This window comes from Ascidiella aspersa, chromosome 9 (genome assembly GCF_963924565.1).
Source record: "Ascidiella aspersa chromosome 9, kaAscAspe10.2, whole genome shotgun sequence".
NCBI classification, from domain to species: domain Eukaryota; kingdom Metazoa; phylum Chordata; class Ascidiacea; order Phlebobranchia; family Ascidiidae; genus Ascidiella; species Ascidiella aspersa.
In genome coordinates this window covers 20,703,556-20,716,861 of record NC_139455.1, presented here as the reverse complement: position 1 = coordinate 20,716,861, position 13,306 = coordinate 20,703,556, and the positions used below count along the sequence as shown (strand labels likewise).

General features: G+C 33.5%; 1 protein-coding gene across 1 annotated transcript; it reads left to right on the top strand.

Annotated features, from left to right (window-relative positions):
- The first annotated feature begins 5,892 nt into the window (after window positions 1-5,892).
- LOC146133527 (uncharacterized) lies at window positions 5,893-7,056 on the top strand. The gene has a single exon (XM_083397777.1). It carries the CDS (start codon window positions 5,893-5,895, stop codon window positions 6,922-6,924), a length of 1,032 nt encoding a protein of 343 aa, XP_083253903.1. The 3' UTR covers window positions 6,925-7,056.
- Window positions 7,057-13,306: the final 6,250 nt, after the last annotated feature.

The following is a 13,306-nucleotide window of genomic DNA, read 5'->3' as shown; positions in this document are numbered from 1 at the left end:
CACTTCCATCAGTGACTTCTCTCTATGTTGAAAATGAATAAAGAGTTATTCGAAACGTCCAAAATGATACCTACTTCTGTATGGGCTTTGATATTCTTATTACGTCTTACTACAACCTCCAACCATTATGCTCCAAACACTTAATTTAATCCCTAGTTATTTGATAAAATGACTTGTCCAAGTCAGGCCATTTATCAAAAATTCTTAAGTCAAGTCAAGTAATTTTGGTCATAAGACTTAAGTCAAGTCAAGTCACTGATGCCCACTACCTCACAAATCCTGCAGAAAACAACTTTTTGGTGTGTTTGTGGCGCATATCATTTTCTTCTGATTTTCGGAAAAAAAATTGTGTTTAGCCTACTGCAGCCTACTGGCCGGCCGTTGTTCCACCAAAGTCAATCAAGCAGCTTGAAAGTTTACCGTGTAATCAGGGCCGGAATAACCAATAGGTTAATAAGACTATAGCCTTAGGCCATGGAAAAATTCGGCCCTCAATTTTTTAGGGTTAAGTTTTTGTAAGTCTGATAATAATACAGACCCAGTACCTTTACAGTGCAGTTTTTGCTTAAAAACGAATGACTGAGTCCTGTCAATATGTGCCTTATGTGTGAGTAGATAAATAAATCGTTTGATTTATGCTGCAAACGAGTAAAGAATTATTTATCTACGTTCTGTGCTGTCCCTTTTAAGGGGAACACACAATAAAACCTAAAAACCAACAATACCTAAAGCAGAAAAATCTATTAACCCATAGTATTACCACCAATGTCATAAAAAAAAGAAATACGCAGATTCCTGCCCAGTACAGAATAAAATCAAAATCGTCTAAGATCTAAATCTGTCAAAATACGTCCTAAATTACTTATTTTAATTTAGACGGTACTACTACTGTTAGGTATTGGTCCTAATTTGGTCTTATTCAGAAGTGTGTTTTATTGTGACGTTGATGTTGTTCTTATTTCGGTCCTGGAGTCCCTTTTAAGCATAGATAGTGATGTTGTTAGAGGTTTGAATGTCGATGGCATCATTCATAAGGTTGGTTTACAATAGACGCGTCTGGCGTTAAAGTAAAACGTTTTTAAAATCTTGTTTGCAGAAGTTGAAACAGTTCAAATTTGACGCTTTCGGTGAGGAGCGAGGAAATTTGCCGTTAACGCTGGCAACCCTTTAAGTTTAAATTAGACGACGCTAGCGTTTTGCGCCAGACGCTAACGCTAGAAGCAAAACGCATTTAGTGTAAACCAACCTATACGTATGCTAGCTGTAAGGCATGGAAAATGTAATTTAAAATATAGGCTACCGTACATTGTAATAGGGGAGATGTAGGTCCAGTGGATCATAGGGACCAGCTAGTGACTAGGGGATTTTTTTCCATTTCAAATAGATATTTGAAGATTGAGACAATAAAACGATTTTTGAGGCAAAAAAGTAAAACTAATATGTCATCTAATAGATTTTTATTTTGTTTTAGAATCTTGGGTTTGTCAACTGTAACCCTCAGCCCCCTTGGTGACCACGGAGAGGTCATTGGAAGGCCACGGACATAACTCTCTAGCTATATAGGTCGTAGTTTGCAAAACCCAACTACAAAATGTATTTATTTATAAAATTTGCCTGTTAACTTAAATTTGTGGTTTTAATTATGACCATTCTTGTAACGTATTGTAACTCATTTTTCTGACACGCTCTTTGATTTACTCGCAAGTAGGGATATTCCAAGTAGAATAGTGGATCCTTTACTACGTTTTGTCGCGAAGTTTTACGCCTAATCGTACGTTTGCGAGTGACAAGATTGGATAAAGGCCTATCGCTGTGGCGAAACAATCACTGTGCTGCTTTATATATGTAGCCATGTGGTTTAGCGTCAGCGGGCAGCCATTTACTTGACGATAACCTTCGCCTAATCTTTAAGTTTCCGTCGAATGCTGTTGGGCAAGCAACTAACTTGTAATGCCTAGTGCAGAGATTTCCCAATTTCCTTAAAGAGTTTGGAAAAGAACATTCCATCGTAAATAGCGCAGGGTGTTCTACTGGGTTACTCAAGGTCAAGTTTAAGGCCAACATTCAGCTATTTTTGCAAATAATATTAACGCATTATTAAAATAAAATTTAGGAATCATCTCGGCGAATGTAGTGACAGCTGACAAAAAAAGTCGAATACAAAAATACACCTGCGGAGTCCAAAAACAAACTTTGCAATGACTAACTAAGTTAGTTTGATTTAAAATGACTGATTTGTTAAATAATTAGAAAATAGGTGCATTTATTCAACTTTTCTCTTCTTACATTTTGAGTTAAATGCTGTGGCATGTTGAAGGGTAGATTAAACTTCACGTTACGACATCTAAAAATCACTTAATTACATTTATTACGTGTTTTTATAGTAGGTTTGTGTATTTTGCAGTTAATAATTTCAAGTTTTCATGTATGCATTTTGACTACTTTTGGAGTTTCGTTTGCAAAATTAGGCCCTTCCCTGGTATATAGCCTCAGGCCTACAGCACCCTTAATCCGGCCCTGCGTGTAATATATATTTTTTGGAAGATATTGATCTGAAATGTTTGCACGTTACTCAAAGAAATTTCAAAAACGTTTTTTTGTTTGCAAACTTAACATTCTTTCACCAAACTTCTGAAAAAGGTTTTTTGTTTGCAAACTTAACATTCTTTCACCAAACTTCTGAAAAACGTTTTTTGTTTGCAAACTTAACATTCTTTCACCAAACTTCTGAAAAACGTTTTTTGTTTGCAAACTTAACATTCTTTCACCAAACTTCTGAAAAACGTTTTTTTGTTTGCAAACTTAACATTCTTTCACCAAACTTCTAAAAAACGTTTTTTGATTGCAAACTTACCATCCATTCTTTAACCAAACTTTGGAAAAACGTTTTTTGTTTGCAAACTTACCATTCTTTCACCAAACTTCTGAAAAACGTTTTTTTGTTTGCAATCTCACCATCCATTCTTTAACCAAACTTTTGAAAAACGTTTTTTGTTTGCAAACTTACCATCCTTTCACTAAACTTCTGAAAAACGTTTTTTTGTTTGCAAACTCACCATCCATTCTTTAACCAAACTTTTGAAAAACGTTTTTTGTTTGCAAACTTACCATTCTTTCACCAAACTTCTGAAAAACGTTTTTTTGTTTGCAAACTTACCATCCATTCTTTAACCAAACTTTTGAAAAACGTTTTTTGTTTGCAAACTTACCATTCTTTCACCAAACTTCTGAAAAACGTTTTTTTGTTTGCAAACTTACCATTCTTTCACCAAACTTCTGAAAAACGTTTTTTTGTTTGCAAACTTACCATTCTTTCACCAAACTACTGAAAAACGTTTTTTTGTTTGCAAACTTACCATTCTTTCACCAAACTTCTGAAAAATGTTTTTTTGTTTGCAAACTTACCATTCTTTCACCAAACTTCTGAAAAACGTTTTTTTGTTTGCAAACTCACCATCCATTCTTTAACCAAACTTTTGAAAAACGTTTTTTGTTTGCAAACTTACCATTCTTTCACCAAACTTCTGAAAAACGTTTTTTTGTTTGCAAACTTACCATTCTTTCACCAAACTTCTGAAAAACGTTTTTTGTTTGCAAACTTACCATCCATTCTTTAACCAAACTTTTGAAAAACGTTTTTTGTTTGCAAACTTACCATTCTTTCACCAAACTTCTGAAAAACGTTTTTTTGTTTGCAAACTCACCATCCATTCTTTAACCAAACATTTGAAAAACGTTTTTTGTTTGCAAACTTAACATTCTTTCACCAAACTTCTGAAAAACGTTTTTTTGTTTGCAAACTTACCATCCATTCTTTCACCAAACTTCTGAAAAACGTTTTTTTGTTTGCAAACTTAACATTCTTTCACCAAACTTCTAAAAAACGTTTTTTATTTGCAAACTCACCATCCATTCTTTAACCAAACTTTTGAAAAACGTTTTTTGTTTGCAAACTTACCATTCTTTCACCAAACTTCTGAAAAACGTTTTTTTGTTTGCAAACTCACCATCCATTCTTTAACCAAAGTTTTGAAAAACGTTTTTTGTTTGCAAACTTACCATTCTTTCACCAAACTTCTGAAATACGTTTTTTTGTTTGCAAACTTACAATCCATTCTTTCACCAAACTTCTGAAAAACGTTTTTTGTTTGCAAACTTATCATTCTTTCACCAAACTTCTGAATAACGTTTTTTTGTTCGCAAACTTACCATTATTCAACCATACTTCTAAAACCGTTTTTTGTTTGCAAACTTACCATTCTTTCACCAAACTTCTGAAAAACGTTTTTTTGTTTGCAAACTTACCATCCATTCTTTAACCAAACTTTTGAAAAACGTTTTTTGTTTGCAAACTTACCATTCTTTCACCAAACTTCTGAAAAACGTTTTTTTGTTTGCAAACTTACCATCCATTCTTTAACCAAACTTTTGAAAAACGTTTTTTGTTTGCAAACTTACCATTCTTTCACCAAACTTCTGAAAAACGTTTTTTTGTTTGCAAACTTACCATTCTTTCACCAAACTTCTGAAAAACTTTTTTTTTTTTGCAAACTTACCATTCTTTCACCAAACTACTGAAAAACGTTTTTTTGTTTGCAAACTTACCATTCTTTCACCAAACTTCTGAAAAACGTTTTTTTGTTTGCAAACTTACCATTCTTTCACCAAACTTCTGAAAAACGTTTTTTTGTTTGCAAACTCACCATCCATTCTTTAACCAAACTTTTGAAAAACGTTTTTTGTTTGCAAACTTACTATTCTTTCACCAAACTTCTGAAAAACGTTTTTTTGTTTGCAAACTTACCATTCGTTCACCAAACTTCTGAAAAACGTTTTTTGTTTGCAAACTTACCATCCATTCTTTAACCAAACTTTTGAAAAACGTTTTTTGTTTGCAAACTTACCATTCTTTCACCAAACTTCTGAAAAACGTTTTTTTGTTTGCAAACTCACCATCCATTCTTTAACCAAACATTTGAAAAACGTTTTTTGTTTGCAAACTTAACATTCTTTCACCAAACTTCTGAAAAACGTTTTTTTGTTTGCAAACTTACCATCCATTCTTTCACCAAACTTCTGAAAAACGTTTTTTTGTTTGCAAACTTAACATTCTTTCACCAAACTTCTAAAAAATGTTTTTTATTTGCAAACTCACCATCCATTCTTTAACCAAACTTTTGAAAAACGTTGTTTGTTTGCAAACTTACCATTCTTTCACCAAACTTCTGAAAAACGTTTTTTTGTTTGCAAACTCACCATCCATTCTTTAACCAAAGTTTTGAAAAACGTTTTTTGTTTGCAAACTTACCATTCTTTCACCAAACTTCTGAAATACGTTTTTTTGTTTGCAAACTTACAATCCATTCTTTCACCAAACTTCTGAAAAACGTTTTTTGTTTGCAAACTTATCATTCTTTCACCAAACTTCTGAATAACGTTTTTTTGTTCGCAAACTTACCATTATTCAACCATACTTCTAAAACCGTTTTTTGTTTGCAAACTTACCATCCATTCTTTCACCAAACTTCTGAAAAACGTTTTTTTGTTTGCAAACTCACCATCCATTCTTTAACCAAACTTTTGAAAAACGTTTTTTGTTTGCAAACTTACCATTCTTTCACCAAACACCCCAAAAAAGAAGATAAATGACATAAAAATGAAACGTTAAGCTATTCAACTTGGTTAATTCGTTCGAGTAAAACCAAAAACGTAATCAAAAATAATAATACAAACGCAATATACAGTAATAAAAGTGTTTAATGTACATAACTTGGAATAAATAAAAAAACAACACTTAATTTAAGACGTAATAAGAATATCAAAGCCCATACAGAAGTAGGTATCATTTTGGACGTTTCGAATAACTCTTTATTCATTTTCAACATAGAGAGAATGGGTTCCCCGATCGCCCCTCTGCTTGCTGATGTTTTCATGAACTGGTTAATTGATCAAACCGTGGAAAACCCAGCACAACCCCATCTTTTATGCCGCTATGTAGATGACATTTTTGCCGTATTCTACAACAGTGATGAAATTGAGGCTTTTCTCTGCACTCTAAATGGCATCCATCCAAATATCCAGTTTACCTGTGAGTGGGAAAAGGAAAATAATCTGCCCTTTCTGGATGTACTGGTTAAGAAAATGCCTAATGGACACAGCACTCACGTATATCGCAAGCCTACCCATACAGGCCTCCTAACAAGATGGTCAAGTTTTGTGCCATTTAAATACAAGCGCAACCTGATAAATAGCCTATTACACCGGGCTTACAGAATTTGTAACACTTACATGGGGATGCACCACGAATTTCGCAATATTTCAAAAATGTTGATGATGAATGGTTACCCCAAGCAGTTTATTGATACTGCCATTTACAGGTTTCTTGACCAAAAACACAAGGACGTGCAAGACAAAATGGTAGAGCATGAAGAAAACAAAACGTTGTATACCATCACAATGAAGCTCCCGTTTATTGGTAAAACATCGATGAACGTATGCAAAGAACTTACTACCTTCGTAGCGCGCAACACCGAAAATAAAGTCAAATTTATTTTCAGCCACGAAACCACACCTATCAGTTCGTTTTTTATGCACAAGGACCACCAGCATGTGTTACGTCGTTCAGGAGTTATATACAAAGTGCAATGTTCGTGCGGATCTACTTATATTGGACAAACCAAGCGTAACCTACAAGTGCGTATGGACAACCACGACCCTTCATCACGGTCCACGCAGGACACAGACGTGGCAAGGCATTTGCATCAAAATCCTGGTCACAAAATCGATTTTAAAAACCCCAAGATTCTTGCGACAAGTCGGTGTTGGCGTCGTCTTTTGATTAAGGAAACCGTTGAAATAACACGGCACAACCCGGAAATTAACGCAGACCAAGCTTCTATACCACTCTATCTTTTCAACATCTGATCACGTGGATGGCCTTATCTGCTATCGGCGACCTACCTTCTAATCGCCGCACATCCGGTTTAGATTATGTGTCTATCCACGTTTCCTTCTTTCTGATGTCTGCCTTTGCACTATATATACACTTCCATCAGTGACTTCTCTCTATGTTGAAAATGAATAAAGAGTTATTCGAAACGTCCAAAATGATACCTACTTCTGTATGGGCTTTGATATTCTTATTACGTCTTACTACAACCTCCAACCATTATGCTCCAAACACTTAATTTAATCCCTAGTTATTTGATAAAATGACTTGTCCAAGTCAGGCCATTTATCAAAAATTCTTAAGTCAAGTCAAGTAATTTTGGTCATAAGACTTAAGTCAAGTCAAGTCACTGATGCCCACTACCTCACAAATCCTGCAGAAAACAACTTTTTGGTGTGTTTGTGGCGCATATCATTTTCTTCTGATTTTCGGAAAAAAAATTGTGTTTAGCCTACTGCAGCCTACTGGCCGGCCGTTGTTCCACCAAAGTCAATCAAGCAGCTTGAAAGTTTACCGTGTAATCAGGGCCGGAATAACCAATAGGTTAATAAGACTATAGCCTTAGGCCATGGAAAAATTCGGCCCTCAATTTTTTAGGGTTAAGTTTTTGTAAGTCTGATAATAATACAGACCCAGTACCTTTACAGTGCAGTTTTTGCTTAAAAACGAATGACTGAGTCCTGTCAATATGTGCCTTATGTGTGAGTAGATAAATAAATCGTTTGATTTATGCTGCAAACGAGTAAAGAATTATTTATCTACGTTCTGTGCTGTCCCTTTTAAGGGGAACACACAATAAAACCTAAAAACCAACAATACCTAAAGCAGAAAAATCTATTAACCCATAGTATTACCACCAATGTCATAAAAAAAAGAAATACGCAGATTCCTGCCCAGTACAGAATAAAATCAAAATCGTCTAAGATCTAAATCTGTCAAAATACGTCCTAAATTACTTATTTTAATTTAGACGGTACTACTACTGTTAGGTATTGGTCCTAATTTGGTCTTATTCAGAAGTGTGTTTTATTGTGACGTTGATGTTGTTCTTATTTCGGTCCTGGAGTCCCTTTTAAGCATAGATAGTGATGTTGTTAGAGGTTTGAATGTCGATGGCATCATTCATAAGGTTGGTTTACAATAGACGCGTCTGGCGTTAAAGTAAAACGTTTTTAAAATCTTGTTTGCAGAAGTTGAAACAGTTCAAATTTGACGCTTTCGGTGAGGAGCGAGGAAATTTGCCGTTAACGCTGGCAACCCTTTAAGTTTAAATTAGACGACGCTAGCGTTTTGCGCCAGACGCTAACGCTAGAAGCAAAACGCATTTAGTGTAAACCAACCTATACGTATGCTAGCTGTAAGGCATGGAAAATGTAATTTAAAATATAGGCTACCGTACATTGTAATAGGGGAGATGTAGGTCCAGTGGATCATAGGGACCAGCTAGTGACTAGGGGATTTTTTTCCATTTCAAATAGATATTTGAAGATTGAGACAATAAAACGATTTTTGAGGCAAAAAAGTAAAACTAATATGTCATCTAATAGATTTTTATTTTGTTTTAGAATCTTGGGTTTGTCAACTGTAACCCTCAGCCCCCTTGGTGACCACGGAGAGGTCATTGGAAGGCCACGGACATAACTCTCTAGCTATATAGGTCGTAGTTTGCAAAACCCAACTACAAAATGTATTTATTTATAAAATTTGCCTGTTAACTTAAATTTGTGGTTTTAATTATGACCATTCTTGTAACGTATTGTAACTCATTTTTCTGACACGCTCTTTGATTTACTCGCAAGTAGGGATATTCCAAGTAGAATAGTGGATCCTTTACTACGTTTTGTCGCGAAGTTTTACGCCTAATCGTACGTTTGCGAGTGACAAGATTGGATAAAGGCCTATCGCTGTGGCGAAACAATCACTGTGCTGCTTTATATATGTAGCCATGTGGTTTAGCGTCAGCGGGCAGCCATTTACTTGACGATAACCTTCGCCTAATCTTTAAGTTTCCGTCGAATGCTGTTGGGCAAGCAACTAACTTGTAATGCCTAGTGCAGAGATTTCCCAATTTCCTTAAAGAGTTTGGAAAAGAACATTCCATCGTAAATAGCGCAGGGTGTTCTACTGGGTTACTCAAGGTCAAGTTTAAGGCCAACATTCAGCTATTTTTGCAAATAATATTAACGCATTATTAAAATAAAATTTAGGAATCATCTCGGCGAATGTAGTGACAGCTGACAAAAAAAGTCGAATACAAAAATACACCTGCGGAGTCCAAAAACAAACTTTGCAATGACTAACTAAGTTAGTTTGATTTAAAATGACTGATTTGTTAAATAATTAGAAAATAGGTGCATTTATTCAACTTTTCTCTTCTTACATTTTGAGTTAAATGCTGTGGCATGTTGAAGGGTAGATTAAACTTCACGTTACGACATCTAAAAATCACTTAATTACATTTATTACGTGTTTTTATAGTAGGTTTGTGTATTTTGCAGTTAATAATTTCAAGTTTTCATGTATGCATTTTGACTACTTTTGGAGTTTCGTTTGCAAAATTAGGCCCTTCCCTGGTATATAGCCTCAGGCCTACAGCACCCTTAATCCGGCCCTGCGTGTAATATATATTTTTTGGAAGATATTGATCTGAAATGTTTGCACGTTACTCAAAGAAATTTCAAAAACGTTTTTTTGTTTGCAAACTTAACATTCTTTCACCAAACTTCTGAAAAAGGTTTTTTGTTTGCAAACTTAACATTCTTTCACCAAACTTCTGAAAAACGTTTTTTGTTTGCAAACTTAACATTCTTTCACCAAACTTCTGAAAAACGTTTTTTGTTTGCAAACTTAACATTCTTTCACCAAACTTCTGAAAAACGTTTTTTTGTTTGCAAACTTAACATTCTTTCACCAAACTTCTAAAAAACGTTTTTTGATTGCAAACTTACCATCCATTCTTTAACCAAACTTTGGAAAAACGTTTTTTGTTTGCAAACTTACCATTCTTTCACCAAACTTCTGAAAAACGTTTTTTTGTTTGCAATCTCACCATCCATTCTTTAACCAAACTTTTGAAAAACGTTTTTTGTTTGCAAACTTACCATCCTTTCACTAAACTTCTGAAAAACGTTTTTTTGTTTGCAAACTCACCATCCATTCTTTAACCAAACTTTTGAAAAACGTTTTTTGTTTGCAAACTTACCATTCTTTCACCAAACTTCTGAAAAACGTTTTTTTGTTTGCAAACTTACCATCCATTCTTTAACCAAACTTTTGAAAAACGTTTTTTGTTTGCAAACTTACCATTCTTTCACCAAACTTCTGAAAAACGTTTTTTTGTTTGCAAACTTACCATTCTTTCACCAAACTTCTGAAAAACGTTTTTTTGTTTGCAAACTTACCATTCTTTCACCAAACTACTGAAAAACGTTTTTTTGTTTGCAAACTTACCATTCTTTCACCAAACTTCTGAAAAATGTTTTTTTGTTTGCAAACTTACCATTCTTTCACCAAACTTCTGAAAAACGTTTTTTTGTTTGCAAACTCACCATCCATTCTTTAACCAAACTTTTGAAAAACGTTTTTTGTTTGCAAACTTACCATTCTTTCACCAAACTTCTGAAAAACGTTTTTTTGTTTGCAAACTTACCATTCTTTCACCAAACTTCTGAAAAACGTTTTTTGTTTGCAAACTTACCATCCATTCTTTAACCAAACTTTTGAAAAACGTTTTTTGTTTGCAAACTTACCATTCTTTCACCAAACTTCTGAAAAACGTTTTTTTGTTTGCAAACTCACCATCCATTCTTTAACCAAACATTTGAAAAACGTTTTTTGTTTGCAAACTTAACATTCTTTCACCAAACTTCTGAAAAACGTTTTTTTGTTTGCAAACTTACCATCCATTCTTTCACCAAACTTCTGAAAAACGTTTTTTTGTTTGCAAACTTAACATTCTTTCACCAAACTTCTAAAAAACGTTTTTTATTTGCAAACTCACCATCCATTCTTTAACCAAACTTTTGAAAAACGTTTTTTGTTTGCAAACTTACCATTCTTTCACCAAACTTCTGAAAAACGTTTTTTTGTTTGCAAACTCACCATCCATTCTTTAACCAAAGTTTTGAAAAACGTTTTTTGTTTGCAAACTTACCATTCTTTCACCAAACTTCTGAAATACGTTTTTTTGTTTGCAAACTTACAATCCATTCTTTCACCAAACTTCTGAAAAACGTTTTTTGTTTGCAAACTTATCATTCTTTCACCAAACTTCTGAATAACGTTTTTTTGTTCGCAAACTTACCATTATTCAACCATACTTCTAAAACCGTTTTTTGTTTGCAAACTTACCATTCTTTCACCAAACTTCTGAAAAACGTTTTTTTGTTTGCAAACTTACCATCCATTCTTTAACCAAACTTTTGAAAAACGTTTTTTGTTTGCAAACTTACCATTCTTTCACCAAACTTCTGAAAAACGTTTTTTTGTTTGCAAACTTACCATCCATTCTTTAACCAAACTTTTGAAAAACGTTTTTTGTTTGCAAACTTACCATTCTTTCACCAAACTTCTGAAAAACGTTTTTTTGTTTGCAAACTTACCATTCTTTCACCAAACTTCTGAAAAACTTTTTTTTTTTTTGCAAACTTACCATTCTTTCACCAAACTACTGAAAAACGTTTTTTTGTTTGCAAACTTACCATTCTTTCACCAAACTTCTGAAAAACGTTTTTTTGTTTGCAAACTTACCATTCTTTCACCAAACTTCTGAAAAACGTTTTTTTGTTTGCAAACTCACCATCCATTCTTTAACCAAACTTTTGAAAAACGTTTTTTGTTTGCAAACTTACTATTCTTTCACCAAACTTCTGAAAAACGTTTTTTTGTTTGCAAACTTACCATTCGTTCACCAAACTTCTGAAAAACGTTTTTTGTTTGCAAACTTACCATCCATTCTTTAACCAAACTTTTGAAAAACGTTTTTTGTTTGCAAACTTACCATTCTTTCACCAAACTTCTGAAAAACGTTTTTTTGTTTGCAAACTCACCATCCATTCTTTAACCAAACATTTGAAAAACGTTTTTTGTTTGCAAACTTAACATTCTTTCACCAAACTTCTGAAAAACGTTTTTTTGTTTGCAAACTTACCATCCATTCTTTCACCAAACTTCTGAAAAACGTTTTTTTGTTTGCAAACTTAACATTCTTTCACCAAACTTCTAAAAAATGTTTTTTATTTGCAAACTCACCATCCATTCTTTAACCAAACTTTTGAAAAACGTTGTTTGTTTGCAAACTTACCATTCTTTCACCAAACTTCTGAAAAACGTTTTTTTGTTTGCAAACTCACCATCCATTCTTTAACCAAAGTTTTGAAAAACGTTTTTTGTTTGCAAACTTACCATTCTTTCACCAAACTTCTGAAATACGTTTTTTTGTTTGCAAACTTACAATCCATTCTTTCACCAAACTTCTGAAAAACGTTTTTTGTTTGCAAACTTATCATTCTTTCACCAAACTTCTGAATAACGTTTTTTTGTTCGCAAACTTACCATTATTCAACCATACTTCTAAAACCGTTTTTTGTTTGCAAACTTACCATCCATTCTTTCACCAAACTTCTGAAAAACGTTTTTTTGTTTGCAAACTCACCATCCATTCTTTAACCAAACTTTTGAAAAACGTTTTTTGTTTGCAAACTTACCATTCTTTCACCAAACTTCTGAAAAACGTTTTTTTGTTTGCAAACTTACCATTCTTTCACCAAACATCTGAAAAACGTTTTTTGTTTGCAAACTTACCATTCTTTCACCAAACTTTTGAAAAACGTTTTTTGTTTGCAAACTTACCATTCTTTCACCAAACTTCTGAAAAACGTTTTTTGTTTGCAAACTTACCATTCTTTCACCAAACTTCTGAAAAACGTTTTTTTGTTTGCAAACTTAGCATTCTATCACCAAACTTCTAAAAAACGTTTTTTGTTTGCAAACTTACCATTCTTTCACCAAACTTCTGAAAAACGTTTTTTGTTTGCAAACTTACCATTCTTTCACCAAACTTCTGAAAAACGTTTTTTTGTTTGCAAACTTAGCATTCTATCACCAAACTTCTAAAAAACGTTTTTTGTTTGCAAACTTACCATCCATTCTTTAACCAAACTTTTGAAAAACGTTTTTTGTTTGCAAACTTACCATTCTTTCACCAAACTTCTGAAAAACGTTTTTTTGTTTGCAAACTTACCATTCTTTCACCAAACTTCTGAAAAACGTTTTTTTGTTTGCAAACTCACCATCCATTCTTTCACCAAACTTTTGAAAAACGTTTTTTGTTTGCAAACTTACCATTCTTTCACCAAA

What these genes read in the sequence shown, in the direction of transcription:
- LOC146133527 (XM_083397777.1), top strand. Translation starts at nt 5,893, where the DNA reads ATGGGTTCCCCGATCGCCCCTCTGCTTGCTGATGTTTTCATGAACTGG.